We start from the raw sequence: 14,668 nt of genomic DNA, 5'->3' as shown, positions 1-14,668 counted from the left end.
AGTGAGTCGGCGTGTCATCTTTACCGAGCACCACACATGTTTTGCCTCACATTAAAATTATTGAAGGGTTTCTTTGGACATTATCTGTTTTGTTTTTGTGTTGTTTTACCTGGAAACTACACATGACACACAGACATCAACGAAAACTAAACAGGGGTTTATGTGGCTTAGGATGACGTCACTGGCGCTCATTTATTTTGAAAAACAAACTTTCTCCCCAAAAAAAGAAAAGAAAAAATAAACAAAGGAGTCGGTGTGCAATCTTTAACGAGGGCCAGATATGTTTTGTCTCACATTGAAGCGGTTCTCTCTGCTTCTCAAAAATACCTAGGGGCGTGTTTATAGAAGATAAATATACCAAATAGGTCCGCATTTTTCCGGCCTGGCCAGGTGGCGCAGAAGTAAAGTATACTGACCAGGCTACTAGCTCGTGTGTGGACACGCTGAGGTCGCTGGTTCGAAACCACTCCTTCCCTCGGCAGCAGCTAGTGGGGCTCTGGGGCTGCGCTTAAAGAACCGGCGCCCGTGACTTTTTTCTTTTTTCTTTGCGGCAGGCTGCCCGCCATGCCCAACTACTCAAAAATAAATTATGAGCATTTATTAAATAATGATGCTCTATAAATAAAACAAAACTATGTTGTTTTGTGCATAACAAAGAGCTCACAATTGTGCAGTCAAAATGTAAACTAAAAGACGCCGAGCATAATAACAAAGACAGATTTCACAGCTGCTCTGTTCCCAACTTCTACCGCGTGACTGACAGCCTGGAGTTTGAAATCCGCTTTGTAACCATGTCTCTGAACAGGTGCCATTTATGGTCCTTATACACACACAATACGGTAATATTACGTTGAAGCACAGTACCTATCACTCCGCGAGGCTCCTCGGTAGCCGTAATGCTCCGACAATCCATCAAGCGGTGCAGCTCCGTAGCTTACCAAAGTCGAACTAAAACATTTTTTGACAGATAGCTGAGCGCCGTGTATCACATAAAATCGGTTCGCGGTCATCAAGCACAACCAGAATTCATACAAAAGGCGCGCAGTCAACTTTTGAGAAAATGAAAGGATTTCAGGCCGTGCATGGCGTTAGCGTGGCTAGCTCGTTAGCGTGGTTAGCTCTTAACACGCCTCCAGCCCCACGCACGGGCGATGCGCAGTAACTCATAGTTCATATTTATTGTTCTATATTTTGTTAAGCACTCGACTACATGTTAAGAAAACAGAAATGAAAACATTGTTTATCACGCCACAATTATTAACAGTAGTTCAAAGGTCTTATTACATGAACGTGAGCTCAACTTGTCCTTGTTTTATATCTCATGTATATATGGCTTCAAGCTCATGTACAGTGGTGTGATTCAGATATTCAGCCTTCAGACCACCAGCCACTCTATCTCACACAGTTCTACTCAGCCTGGGTGACAGAGAGCAGCTATCTCATCCACCCTGTTTACAAGAGGAGCCTTTCCAAAGACACTGGCTTATCAGTCCATACAGCGGCAAGGGCAAATCTCCACCTGCTAGTTTCTGCACAAGCTTTTATCACACTGGACCCACTGTTTACAGGTAAGACCATTGAAATGGAGTTTCAGCAAGTGTCAGTAATGTTAAAGTGGCTGTGTGGAGTAGCACAACCACTGCTACTATAACACTTTTCACATGCATTTGTACATATTACAATGTCTTTTACCGTCTTTATGGTGCTAGCTTAAAGTCATGCTGTAAATGTTAGCTTATTTTGTAGTGAAACATATTAAATCAGTGTCTCCTAAACATTTATAATCAGGTTTGAGTCTGGCTGCATTGACTTTTGAAGATGCAAATTTAGCATGATGGCTGATGGTGCTGTGTAAGCTTCTACTTAACCTTCTACACTGTCAGAATAGCAAAGAGGAGCACTGTTGCTTCATCCTTAATACTTTAGAGGAGAACTGGATTGCAAATCAAAAGGTCCAAAGTACTGAAATTGTTGGTCATCCTCTGTGTTGCCACGGTCTTCACCCTGCTGTTATTAGGTCTCATCTCAATAACATACATTTCTATACAGCTAAGCCTGATGAGCGATGCCTTGTTGGCTGACATTTATGTCTTTGAGCGTGAGAACTTTAAGAATTGTAAAACCACATGAATTTGACAAATGTCCTTTTAACCGTCAGCTCATAGTGAAGTACACTGAGCCACCCTGAGCTATAATATCAAAATAGAATAGAAGCTGCTACCTTTGTCAAGAGTGGCTGGATCTGAGTGCATACTTGTCAATGGAAAATTGTACTTAGTAGTCAGTATAATCTTTTAATGATATAAGTTTCCATATATGCTTCGAGGTGTATAATCGATTGTGTAGTGATAGGATGTGTGATCTGTAGAAGGCTGCAAAGACTTTTATGTGCATTCCAGGGTGTTCTGGCATTCAAACTCACATCCTGGGAGCATGGGAAAAGGGCATACCTTCTCTTATTGTGTTATGATAGGATAAACGTATCTATGTCTGTTTTACTCTAAGTGCATTTTGTTTAGATGAACTGCTGGACTTCCAGACCAGCAGGTTTAGGGAAGTCATTTATGGGGTCACACTCTGACCCCCCCCAGCTTTCTTGATGAGGAAGAGCAGCTGTGCTGTGATGTCAGCTTCAGCTGCCCAGCATGCACACCTGAAATGTTGGCGGTTTCAGTTGATGGGAACAGAAAGCTATATCACTTTCAGCAAAACGAAAGGTGCTCATTGTTGATGTTCTTTGTTTTTGTGTTTTTATGCATATATTTATAAAAACCTTCCATGGTTAGACTTTATTGTTTCTCTGATGTTGCTCTGATGACCGTGACTTTTTTGATGGCGTTTTTGTTGCTGAAGACAGCAAAGTGTCTGCATTTGTTGTGTATATGAGATAATAGTGTATATGAGACACACTTGACAACAAAATTGATTAGGATGTGAAAAAGCTACCAGATACAAGTTGTCAGCAAGTTATGGCTGACTAACCACCCTGCCTTACATCACTCTGGGCTAATACTGTAAAAAGCAATCATTAGTTTTCTTTGTAATATCAGATCATTTGTTTTGATAAATACATAGTTCAGTATCAGGGTTCATATGAGCTATTTTAGCAGTAATTTTACACCTCCACTATGATAGTATTTAGCTGTTAATCATGTTAGCAAGGAAGCGAGTTTGTAATTCATTCTTAATTGTTTTCTTACAGGCAGGGTAACGACATGGTGATAAATGAGTGTGTGGGCCATCTGCTGAGGACCAAGAGCTCAGGACACTCAGACGGGGGCGTCGCAGCAGGAGTCACCGTGCTCCACAATCCTCTGCTGTTGTGAGATGTCACACTCCTGCCTGCACATACAAACCACAGTGAAGTCAAAGTTCCACCTGCACCTCCACCTGTTCTTGCAACAGCAACACTGATAGAGGTGAGACAGCAGAAAAGTCCTTGTTTATTTTTTGTAATAAGTTAAGGAATTAAGTGAAGAAGAGTGATTAAATAAATTGTTTCTTGCATTTTTGATTTAACGATTGTGTTTAGGATTATTTCAGAAACATGTTTAGAGGATCTTTGTAAGCCTGTATTTCCTTTAAAAGAAGGGAAGCACTTCTTCATTCTACAGAAAAGGTGACACATTACAGATGAGTTCATAAAAAGTGTCTCTGTCACTTTTTCTTTTTTACTGGAACAGCATGGTAAAGTAGGCCTAGGCTGCCATCTTGTGGCAGTGTGTTGTTACTACAACATATGAAATTGCGTTTCTATTGGAAATATAATTCAGCACCACCGAGCCTAAAATTATTATTGCCTCAAAGGGATTTATACTCTGAGCTATGGGTTTTTTGTTCTTTTAAATGTTGTTCTAAGCAGCCAACAAATTGTTAATGCATGATTAAAGTGAATTGTTAATTTATGGTTTCTGGTTTTACTATAAACAAACTGGGGACACTTGTGTTTTCTTTCTTCCTCAAATGATCAGATAAGACTTGATTAAAGGAAATAATGCAAAGGCATTTTGCTGTGTTCACAGAGGGTCTTGGGGGTCTGTATAAACAGAAAGATGTTGGCGATGGTGTGTATGGATTTGAGTATTACCCCACCACATCTGGAACATATTCCACGCAGCTACACATGGGCATGCAAACAGTACAATAACTGGAATACTCCAACTTGCCATTGTGACTGATCATTCTATGCTCTGTTTAGTCCCATGGAGGCTAAGATTGGCACTGAGGCTGGCCAGCAGAAGGTGAGGGCCTGGGGTCCTGGACTGGAAGGAGGCGTTGTTGGTAAATCTGCTGACTTTGTGCTGGAGGCTATTGGAGACAATGTTGGTACAAAGGGGGTCCTGAAAGCATGTGCTGATCAGCTTCAGTTTCTTCTCTGAAGTTGCTCTATTTCTCTTCAGGTTTCTCTCAGACCAAGATTGAATGTGATGACAAGGGTGATGGATGGTGTGACATGTGCTGCTGGCCCACAGAACCAGGTGAGTATGCTGTCCATGTGCTCTGCAACAATGAGGACATCCAACACTCTCAGTTAAGATTAGTTTTCATGATTGTTGCCTCAAGACCTGAGATCATGGTGGTGGGCTTGTGATGGACACACTTTTCATGGCTGAAAGCTCTCCTGTAGAGGCTAAGCCCTCTCGATCAACAACACACCTGCCGCTAACTACGTGTGTCTGCCTTAAATATCCTCACAAACTCAAAATGTGACCTCTAGCACCAAACGCTTGCTGCAGTTCTTGGTGTCAGAGGTGACACACAAGGTATCGGGTTTTAGGTGCAATTACTTTTTCATATAGGACCAAGTATGTTTGGATCGCTTTTTCCCCTTGAAAACTGCCGTTTAATATTACACATTCTTGTCTAATATTATAAATGTATTGATCTGAAACGTGTAAGTGTGACAAATATGGAATAAGATACGAAATCAGAAAGGAGGCAAATATTTTTTCACAGCGCTATAGTCTGTAAATGATCTTCTTTGGCTGTAGTAGATCTTTGACTTGTTCCTTTTTTAATTGTTTGTTTAAAACAAACAATACGTACGGTCCAGGCTTTCAGAGCAGTGGTCTGGCTGTTGGAAAACCCAGTGAATTCACAGTTGATGCCAAGCAAGGAGGAAAAGCTCCTCTGAAAATTATAGCCCAGGTATATCTGGCTTTGTATATGACCACAAATATGTTAAATATATTGCATGTACCGTATTTTTCAGAGTATGAGTCGCACTTAAAATCCTTTAATTGTGCACCTTATGTATGAATTCTGGTTGTGCTTACTGACCTTGAACCGATTTTATGTGATACACGGCGCTCAAAAATCTGTCAAAAAATGTTTTAGTACGACTTTGGTAAGCTACGAAGTCGCACCGCTTGATGGATTGTCGGAGCGTCACGGTTACGTAGTCAGGAGCCTCGCGGAGTGATACGCACTGCGCTTCAACATAACATTACTGTATCGTGTGTGGATAAGGACCCCAAAATGGCACCTGTTAAGAGACACATGCTTACGAAGCGGATTTCAAACTCAAGGCTGTCAGTCACGCAGTAGAACATGAGAATAGAGCAGCTGCGAGAGATTTCAACATTAATGAATCAATGGTACGGAAGTAGAGGAAGCTAGAAGAAAGAGTTGAGTAAAGTTTGACTTATCTGACTGTTTTGTTTCGCTTAATGCGTTTTATAATCCAGTACGCCTCATGTATAAAACCAGACCTGTTCATCAACAGTGCACCTTATGGTCCGAAAACTACGGTGTGTTAAATCTGATTGAACTAATCCCTTGTCTTCTGCACAGGATGGTGAAGTCAATTCTGTGGATGTCCAGGTTAAGGATAATGGCAACAGCACATACACCTGCACCTACACCCCACGTAAGCCTGTGAAGCAGACTGTGATGGTCTCCTGGGGAGACTGAGAGTCCATTCAGGGTGAGTATGCACTCACACACACTCTCACTTTCACTCTGGCATGCAGGGTTTGTCTTTTCTTCTCACTGAAAAGTCTCTTGAGTTTTGGTGTTTGTGCCCACAGATGAATATCGGAGCAGGCTGTCATCCAAACAAGGTGAAGGTCTCTGACCCTGGAGTGGCAAAGACGGGCCTCAAAGCCTTCCAGCCGACATACTTCACTGTTGACTGCTCAAAGTCTGGTCAAGGTAAAGCTCCATAAAACTGTGTGTGAGAGTAAAGAGCGCAAACATGTTCTCATGTCAAAGAAATATTCCAAACAACAGTAACATGTTTAGAAACGGATATTACAGGGAAACTTATTTAACCCACCTGCTGTTTGAGGCTAAAAATGACTGTAGAGCATTACCTGCAAAGGTAACATGCTAACACAGCCTTTGTCCTCTGCCATCAGGACAAAGGCTGTTTGGGTTTAGGCTATTCCAATGACACCGTTCAGGGTCAAAGTGGATCCTTCTCAAGGCAGAGGGACCAGGACTCAGCCGCAGTGGTAAGAATACCTGTACTGCCGGTGATGAGTGTCATGATTTTCTAAGTTTTGTTATTCTATGTAGATATAAAGAGTATACAAATCATGACAGGAAAAGCTAAGGCATTAACACAGGAGCCTTTGGTTTGCATGTTACTTTTTCATGACACTGACCTTTTGTGCATCTGTATCCCTTTCTTTTTTGCTGACTTGCTTTCTTTTATACTTTTTATTTGTTAATGTAAATTAGTTGTTCTGTTTCTTAAATTTTCATATTCAAGCTCAGTAGGGTTGTGTTGTTTCTTTCCACTCTGAATTAAGGTCTAAATGATTCAGTCATGTGAGGAGCAAAGAGAGGAAATGCAGCCCTTCCTTATTACACACACAACATCCTCACAGATACAGACACTTACTGTGCTCCTACATACGTGCATGATATATTCTGATGATAACATAAATTTGCAAAAACTTGATTTTTTTAATGTTATGTTTCAGCTGTGTTCTTCTGTTTGTCTGTTTGTTGTTTTTACAGAAGCCATTTCAGTCTTTTTCACTGAGCCTATATTGACCATCTGACCTGTAAGCAACATGAGGAAAAACTCATCAGTCCTTTTATATAACCTAATGTTATTGAGCTAAAAACAAACAAACAAAACTTGGTGTTGTAATTACCTACCCTTAATTTGAAAGTCAGTGGGATGTGTTCCTGTTTTGCATTGTAAAATGTAATTTGTACTTTTATGTTCAACAATAAATTAATATATGATGTAAATGATTTGGGGAAAACTTGTTTTTTGTTTTTATCTTTAAATTTAGTGATTGCTGAGTAAGCACTGATTGCTTTAACACATGATTTACTGGTTTAGGTTGTGAAATGGGTCTGTCACAATGCTAGATGCAGAATGAAAGTTTACAAAAAAGGAAGGAGTGTTGTAAGTCTGTCTGACCTTCATAACTAAAAACAGAATTACCGCTCCTCACAGCAGACAGATGGGGGTGTCCCGATTAAGTTACACATGCTACAAATATCCCCCAGGAGCTGTTACACTGTGCGGTCTTTAACCAATAAGCAGCAGCAGCTGAAGTGTGACTTTGCAGAGGGAAGGGACACGAAACCTGCTGCAGATATGAGCCAAGGTAAGGCAGAAGAAGAAAAAAATCCCTTGTATCTGTGGATTTTAACACCTGCAGATTAAGATGCAACTTCTGCTCTTTTTAAATAAGTGTCACTTTAAATGTCACAAGTAAAATGTGATGAGCAGGAATGGTAACTGACATTAGATCTGGAGCATTAGGTAACGCTCCGTCTGCACTGGGAAATGCTTTGCTGATGATTTTATATGATTTATTGTCTCTGAAGATACTTTTAGTGGTAGTTGTTTTGCCTTTGACAGTTTTGGACATTGAGCGCTATGATCTGGACATTAAGAGCAACAGCAGAAGCCATCACACACAGCTGTGTGGAGAGGAGCGTTTGATCGTCCGGAGAGGGCAGCCCTTCAACATTATCTTACACCTGACTGCTGGCAGCAAGGACTTCAAACCCGGTGAAACAGGCCTCACGCTCATCATTGAAACGGGTACTACTAATTATTGATTGTACGTACATGTGTGCGCAGTGTCTTTGAATGCATGCATGAGTGAATCAGTAGTTATTTAGGGTTTATTTGTCTGTAAACCGGATTTGGATTTACTCTTTATGCCTGTGTCTGTCTCTCCAGGTCCACTACCAAGAAAAGAATCAGACACTAAGGTTACCTTCAGTATAACTGACTCCACAGTGGACACTGACTGGAGTGCGTCTGCCACTTATGATCCCTCTGGAAACACACTATCATTGTCCATCTCCTCTTCCCCTGATGCCCCCATTGGGGTCTATTCTCTGACTCTGGACCAAAATGGGAAGAAGACCAGTTTAGGGCAGTTCACTCTGCTTTTTAATGCTTGGTGCCCCAGTGAGTACATGAAGTTGTGTCCAATTGATTTATGATAAGTTATTTATATTTTGGGTTCAGTGTCAGTCCCTTTAAACGTTGTCCACTACATTTATATAGTATGTGGACACTATAAAAATTTTCTAAATGGACAAATGTAAGGCCGTAGGGCAAGAATTGGCCCAGTGAAGACTCCAATCCCAGATGGATGTCACTGGAAAATATGAAGGAGTTATAAAATTTCACTGTATTTTTTATATATTTTACAGCTTTTTCTGCTAATAAAACCCTTTCGCACAGTAATACACAAACAATAAGATGACAGAAAAGGTCTTGTTTACGCTCTCGTCTACTATAGAATTTTTGGTTTAAAAAAAGATAACATTTTCATCAATAAACAAAAACTTTATTTTTTTTAATTACTGGGCAGTGAGCTACCAGAACTTTTGTTTACATTTCTGATGTAGAAAACTGTTGTGTGCTGTAAAAATTACACTCCTTTGTCTTATATTAAGAGATCTCAGGGATTAAATGTGTAGTTAAATGTCTTTACACTGACAGAAAGTGCAGTTTCACTCGTCCGGCCTACTTAAGATCAGAGTGGCGTGTATGCGGCTCTCAGTGTTAAATGAGTTTGACCGGCCATGGTCTAAATGTTTTGGTGCGCCAACAGGAGATGCTGTTTACATGCACAGTGAGACAAAGAGGCAAGAGTATGTTCTAGCACAACATGGGCAGATCTACAGAGGAACACATAAAAGAATCAAGGGGACACCCTGGAACTTTGGACAGGTATCAAAAATGCCATAAATCAACAGATTAAGTAAGGGTTGTGCAAACATTTTGAAACATATCTCCTTCTCCTCGGTTTCTCTGCAGTTTGAAGCAGGAATATTGGACATCTGCCTGAAGATTCTGGATGAAAACCCTAAATTTGTGTCTGATGCTGATAAGGACTGCTCTGCGAGGAGAAATCCCATTTATGTGACCAGGGTGCTGAGCGCCATGGTAAGTCTGCTTTTGTGTATGAAGGTTGGTATGTATGAACGTTGGTTGTGTCTCTCCTTCACTTATGACTCATTTGTGTTTTTTTGGTCTCGTCTCTTGCACTCAGATTAACAGTAATGATGACAGGGGTGTCCTGGTAGGAAACTGGGGAAAGATTGAAGATGGCACTCATCCGGGAGAGTGGATCGGCAGCGGGGACATTCTGCATCAGTGGGCAGAAAGTGGTCCTGTCTGCTACGGCCAGTGCTGGGTCTTTGCTGCAGTTGCATGCACAGGTTGACACATATTTTCAGTGCTTAAGAGTTTGCTATCTATTGGTTTGTTTATTGATTGGTTTAGTTTAATTCAGAGTAATAATATAAAGTTAAATAGAAAAAAAATGTCTCTGTTTTTTATTTTCAAGAACAATTAAAATAAACCAATAGTTTGTGAGAGCATGCGAAGGCTACAGAGAATCTGTTTCCTTACAAACATCTTTCATCAATCCAGGGTCTTTTAATTAGAGCCCTAAATTTAGTCTCCTTTGTTGTTCTGATTTGCTTTGTGTGTATTGTTTATCTCCGATGACAAACTCTATCTCAGGCATGTGCTTCATGAGCTGTGGCTGCTCTCTCTGCTTCAGTGTCTCGTGCTCTGGGCATCCCGTGTCGAGTGGTTACCAACTTTGGATCAGCTCACGATACCGATGCCAACCTTGTGATAGAAAACCTGTATGATGAAGATGGTAAAAGAATTTCTGGAGGTGATTCAATATGGTAAGCACACAATCATGATTATTACAAAGCTGTTACATATAAGTTGACTATATGTATGTCTTGTTCAGTACATTCTGCTTTATATTGCCTCTGTTGTTATCTATCCTAAATGCTCTGATTATTTTATGGTTTGAAAATTGGTTGCACTTCTTTCATTTTTTACATTTTTCCAGGAACTTCCATGTTTGGGTGGATAGCTGGATGACTCGTCCAGACTTGGGCCAGAAGTTTGATGGGTGGCAAACCAGTGACCCAACCCCACAGGAAACAAGTGAAGGTGACAAAGAAGACAAGAAAGAAACACAGCTAAAAATATTTGTTAAATTCTTGAAAAGGGGGCAGGAGAAGCAACAATAGTAGAACCAGGAAAAGAAAAGGCTGCTGTCAGCAGACACAAGCTGCTCACTAGTACCTCTAAAAAAGACATTACACAATCAAAACTCAGGCAAAGCACAACATGAGTTCACCACTCTCAGGGCTGGCCCACACACTGAGATCAAGTGGCTCTTCATGAGCTTTTATTTTAATAGGTGGATGATTGGTCCACTGAACTCGGTTCCTCAGTGGAAAAGTGTGACAGCTGAGATCAGGGAAGACACACCCAAGACCTGCCAGGGCTGTAACTCAATTGGTCCTAATAAGTTAAACTCAGAGTCTAACTCAGAGTGGTTAGTTTTGTCTTCTGGCGCTGGTCATGGTTTTAGGCATCGTTATGGAGTAAATCACGCCTCTGACAGCACTGCGTGACCTGTTCACATGATTCAGCTCACATGTGTTCTGGTCTCTCTGACACGAGAAAAAATGTTTTTCAACACAAGAGATTCAGCCTTTTGTCCTCTGTGTACATGACCATTACTGTGAATAATCATTTTTTATTGCTGTTACGCCGACATCAAAGCCTTATTCTGAATGTGCGTCTTCATTAATGTCTGTTAGGTGTTTTCTGTTGTGGACCAGCTTCACTGAAAGCCATCAAGGAAGGAGAGCTGACGCTAAAATATGACGTACCGTTTATTTTTGCTGAGGTGAGAAAATATCCTCTTCTGTTTAGCTGTGATGCTTTTATTGGTGATGCGGTTAGTTTTTTTTAATTATTATTATTTTCAACTATCTTAAGAAATACTGTGTGCTTGTAAATGAAACCATTCCCCTCTGTTGTGGTTAAAAAAAAAAAAAAAATCATGCCATTGTATGTTTGTTCTCAGGTTAATGCCGATGTTGTGGACTTGGTGCTCTTGTCAACTGGACAGTTTGTCAAGTTCAGTGGATCCACAAAGTCTGTTGGATGTTTTATAAGCACTAAAACCGTGGGCTCAGATGACAGGCGTGACATCACACACCAATACAAATATGCAGAAGGTACTGCAGAGTCACGTGAGCAAAACCATGCAAATCCAGACTGCAGATTGATTTAAATCTCTCTCTAGAAGAAATTGATTTTTTAACATTCTGACATTGCGTTGTTGCCTCTGTCCCATCTCTAGTTTTCTGTTTTTGCATTTAATGTTCACCTTCATCTGTTTTTGTCTCCTTTCCTTGGGCTTTGTTGTTTTTTTCCTAGTTTAGTTTTGCATGTGGTATATGTTTCTTTGTTCCTCACGATCTTCTGTTCTTCTTCTTCTGTTTAACTGCTGTCCCTATACCTGTACTCCAACATGTCACAATAACTATTTAAACAAATTTGTGGTTTTAAATATGTGTTTCCCCTAACAGGAGAATGGAGCCCATGCTCTTGTCGTAAATCTAGCTTAAAATGCGAAGACATACTGTATTTGTCATCCCTGGTTGTTCTTTCAGGCTCTAAGGAGGAGAGACAGGTGTATGAGAAGGCCCAGCACCACAACAAGCTGCAGCAGCGAGGAGAAAAGCCAGGGCTCCATCTTAAGGTATTTTACTGTTTATAATTAGTGGATTGGGCAAATATTGTAAACATATTTAAACCTATTGTATCTGTATAAAAATAAGTCATAAAAAGAACCTACTGGACATTATGAGAAATCTTCTGAGAGGATAAGTCAACTGTGTCTAAACTGTGAATTCACTCAAGTTAAAAATAATCAACACAGGTATGACAGGCATAAAGTGTATATGTTTTTCAAATATGGGCTACACTTATATTTGTAAAAGTGATTCATGGATATGACACAGGTACCCAAATTGACTTTTCATCTGCTTATTTAAACATTACAGTGATTGTGTGCAGCTTTTCCTTTTATTTTTTATTTTTGAAGTAACTGGAATTATTCTAGGCTAAAAGTAATCTAAAATGCTTTTTTAACTGAATTTTAAAAAGAAATCATCTTTTAATTTGCATTTAAGATCAAGCTGGCTGACAACATGATGGTGGGCTCAGACTTTGAGGTGTACGCCATCCTCACGAACAACTGCATGGAGGCAAGAACCTGCAACTTTCTCTTCTTTGCCAGAGCAGTTAGCTACAAAGGAAAACAAGGAGACAGCTGTGGAGTTGCTTCAGATAAGGTGGAAGTACCCTCTGGAGAAGGTTAGATCTGATCTTAGAGCAAAGTGAATTCAATGATATGACACATCTATGTAATTCATTATTAAGGCCTCAGTGATAGCAAGGCCACATTTGTGCCTTTGTCTAATTTGAAAAACTCTCAGGCTGAAAGAGCATTGAAGTAGTCGTAGCATTTTTCATGTGATTTCAGAAAGACGCTTGTCTCTTAAACTGGAGTATGAGAGCTATGGGACAGCAATAACATCTGACAGGCTGATCCAGCTGTCAGCCATCACCATTGACAAAGAGACCATAGATTTTAATAAGGCTGAGAAGACCATTGTGCTGGATGAGCCAGATATAAAGATCGAGGTAAGGATGAATGCACATGAGAAAGAAATACATCAAATTACATTTAAATTAAATGTATGTTATTGTTTTGAGTTGTAGCTGCATGTTAATAAGTTAATATGCTATTAAACCTGGTCATGTGGATAGCCTAGCAGTCCAGACTCAGATTTTTTCCAAAGCTTTGCAGGCACTGATACATTTTGAGGCTTATCAGGAGTCTGGATTAGTGTTCATATCTGTTGCAACTTGCACTGGAATAAAGTGTCAGATTTAGCTTGATTTGCTATGAATCAGGATAAATGCTGGATTGTGTTTTTCTTTAAACATAAGTCACTGTTATTTAACCATAACCATTACACTGTGATTTTGTATGTACTGTGTCCTTAAGTCAAGCCGCAATAAAAAAAAAAACATTACATGTCGTCCATTCTCACTTCAGTGTTTTTAAACGGTTTTCCTTCATTATTACCTTAATCTGGCTCATGTTGAAATACTGGATTTCCATTTTTTTCCTTTTTTGTTTAAATCTTAAATTGTATAGTTGCATGTGTTATGATCATTTACACTATTAAAAATGAAACATCTATTCCTGAACTGTTCACTGCAGCTGCTGGGAGAGGCCAATATAAACCAGTCTGTGATGACAAAGCTGACTTTGTTGAACCCTTTACCAGAGCAGCTGCAGGACTGTAGCTTCACTGTAGAGGGGGTCAGCCTCACTGACAGCAAACCCATAACAGCCAAGTATGTATTTATATCTGTAGTTCCGTGTAGTAGAGGAAACTTCAAAGCAAAGTTTTAAAAAAATCTTTTTTTCACAAATGTGACTTTTTGTAATGAATCATTTTATATATAATACATGAAATAAAAGCTCAGAGATAAGCAAAATAATAATAATCTGAGATCACGGATTGTATATTTAATGATTTTTTTTTTTCAGGATTGGAGCTGTGGGCCCCAAACAAGAAGCCAAAACCACCATTGAGTTCATTCCAACCAGTGCAGGTCCCAGTGTGCTCCTGGTGAATTTTGATAGCGACAAACTGAAGAACATCAAGAGTTTCCTCAATGTTGTCGTGAAGGAATGAGTCCACCCAGAATCCAACAGCTCCGATTTTACTTGTTGCTGTTTCAGTTTAATCACAAAAGCTGCTTAAGCAGCTTAAGATTACATATGGCCCTTCTTAAAATCTAATTTATATTCACTAACACTAATACTTCACTAATACACTTGGTAAGCTTAAACAGAATATTCCATCAAGCAGTGAAAGGCAAATACTAACATTTTAATATTAGGGGTAATTTTGGCGCTCATCTTCTTGTAGTTATATCAAATAAAACTTGTCAAAATGTTCCCAGAATAATAAGCACTGGGTGGTGTCAGGGAGGCTATGTCCATCTTTTATATAGAGGTCTTGAATGTGTCTCCATGCAGTAGGATAACTGGTGTGGACACTTGAATATATGGATTTTGTGGATTTGTTTTTGAATGAATTGGTGGTGGTTGACACCTCTTTGAGAAGGAACATTTTTATTGATATGTGATGTCTGTGAAGTCCACACATGTATGTTGCTACTGAATGAGCAATGTAGTGTTTTACACTTACTGTTTATTATGTTTACTGGTTATTAAATGTCATCTCTCACTTCTTAAAGCATTGATTATTGAGATTAATCTCAAACTTCTAGTATTAATTGTTCTTAATATTTCTGATTGAGTACATC

At 39.7% G+C, this 14,668-nt stretch overlaps 1 protein-coding gene and 1 long non-coding RNA gene across 7 annotated transcripts; both read left to right on the top strand.

Moving 5' to 3' along the window:
* Positions 1 to 1,093: 1,093 nt before the first annotated feature.
* On the top strand, positions 1,094 to 4,446 carry LOC109196147 (uncharacterized). 5 transcript variants are annotated; one of them, XR_003215617.1, is made up of 5 exons: positions 1,094 to 1,568; positions 3,203 to 3,419; positions 4,023 to 4,064; positions 4,199 to 4,281; positions 4,401 to 4,446. It is a non-coding gene; the product is annotated as an uncharacterized LOC109196147 (long non-coding RNA). The 5 variants fall into 5 exon arrangements; XR_002057614.1 differs by lacking the exon at positions 4,023 to 4,064 and adding an exon at positions 2,520 to 2,717 and having other exon boundaries at positions 4,401 to 4,442; XR_002057616.1 differs by lacking the exon at positions 4,023 to 4,064 and having other exon boundaries at positions 4,401 to 4,442.
* Positions 4,447 to 6,973: 2,527 nt separating this feature from the next.
* On the top strand, positions 6,974 to 14,593 carry LOC100692430 (protein-glutamine gamma-glutamyltransferase 2). Of its 2 annotated transcripts, none has more exons than XM_025901906.1 (16): positions 6,974 to 7,013; positions 7,418 to 7,571; positions 7,829 to 8,014; positions 8,156 to 8,389; positions 9,042 to 9,160; positions 9,248 to 9,376; positions 9,483 to 9,651; positions 9,999 to 10,131; positions 10,305 to 10,408; positions 11,068 to 11,156; positions 11,337 to 11,490; positions 11,929 to 12,017; positions 12,451 to 12,634; positions 12,804 to 12,964; positions 13,551 to 13,687; positions 13,884 to 14,593. In XM_025901906.1, exons 2-16 carry the CDS (start codon positions 7,451 to 7,453, stop codon positions 14,029 to 14,031), a joined length of 2,157 nt encoding a protein of 718 aa, XP_025757691.1. In that variant the 5' UTR covers positions 6,974 to 7,013; positions 7,418 to 7,450; the 3' UTR covers positions 14,032 to 14,593. The 2 variants fall into 2 exon arrangements, with proteins under 2 accessions (XP_025757691.1, XP_005478365.1); XM_005478308.3 differs by having other exon boundaries at positions 6,995 to 7,013; positions 7,471 to 7,571.
* Positions 14,594 to 14,668: the final 75 nt, after the last annotated feature.

Source organism: Oreochromis niloticus, linkage group LG20 (genome assembly GCF_001858045.2).
Source record: "Oreochromis niloticus isolate F11D_XX linkage group LG20, O_niloticus_UMD_NMBU, whole genome shotgun sequence".
NCBI classification, from domain to species: Eukaryota; Metazoa; Chordata; class Actinopteri; order Cichliformes; family Cichlidae; genus Oreochromis; species Oreochromis niloticus.
Note: the sequence above shows the minus strand (reverse complement) of the source record. Positions and strands in the feature narration are given on the sequence as shown.

Bases quoted from the DNA above. Each gene is read 5' to 3' on its own strand.
- LOC100692430 (XM_025901906.1), top strand. From the start codon at position 7,451: ATGCTACAAATATCCCCCAGGAGCTGTTACACTGTGCGGTCTTTAACC. The intron at 9,161-9,247 runs GTATCAAAAATG...GTTTCTCTGCAG, and splicing joins CACCCTGGAACTTTGGACAG to TTTGAAGCAGGAATATTGGA. The intron at 12,965-13,550 runs GTAAGGATGAAT...TGTTCACTGCAG, and splicing joins AGCCAGATATAAAGATCGAG to CTGCTGGGAGAGGCCAATAT.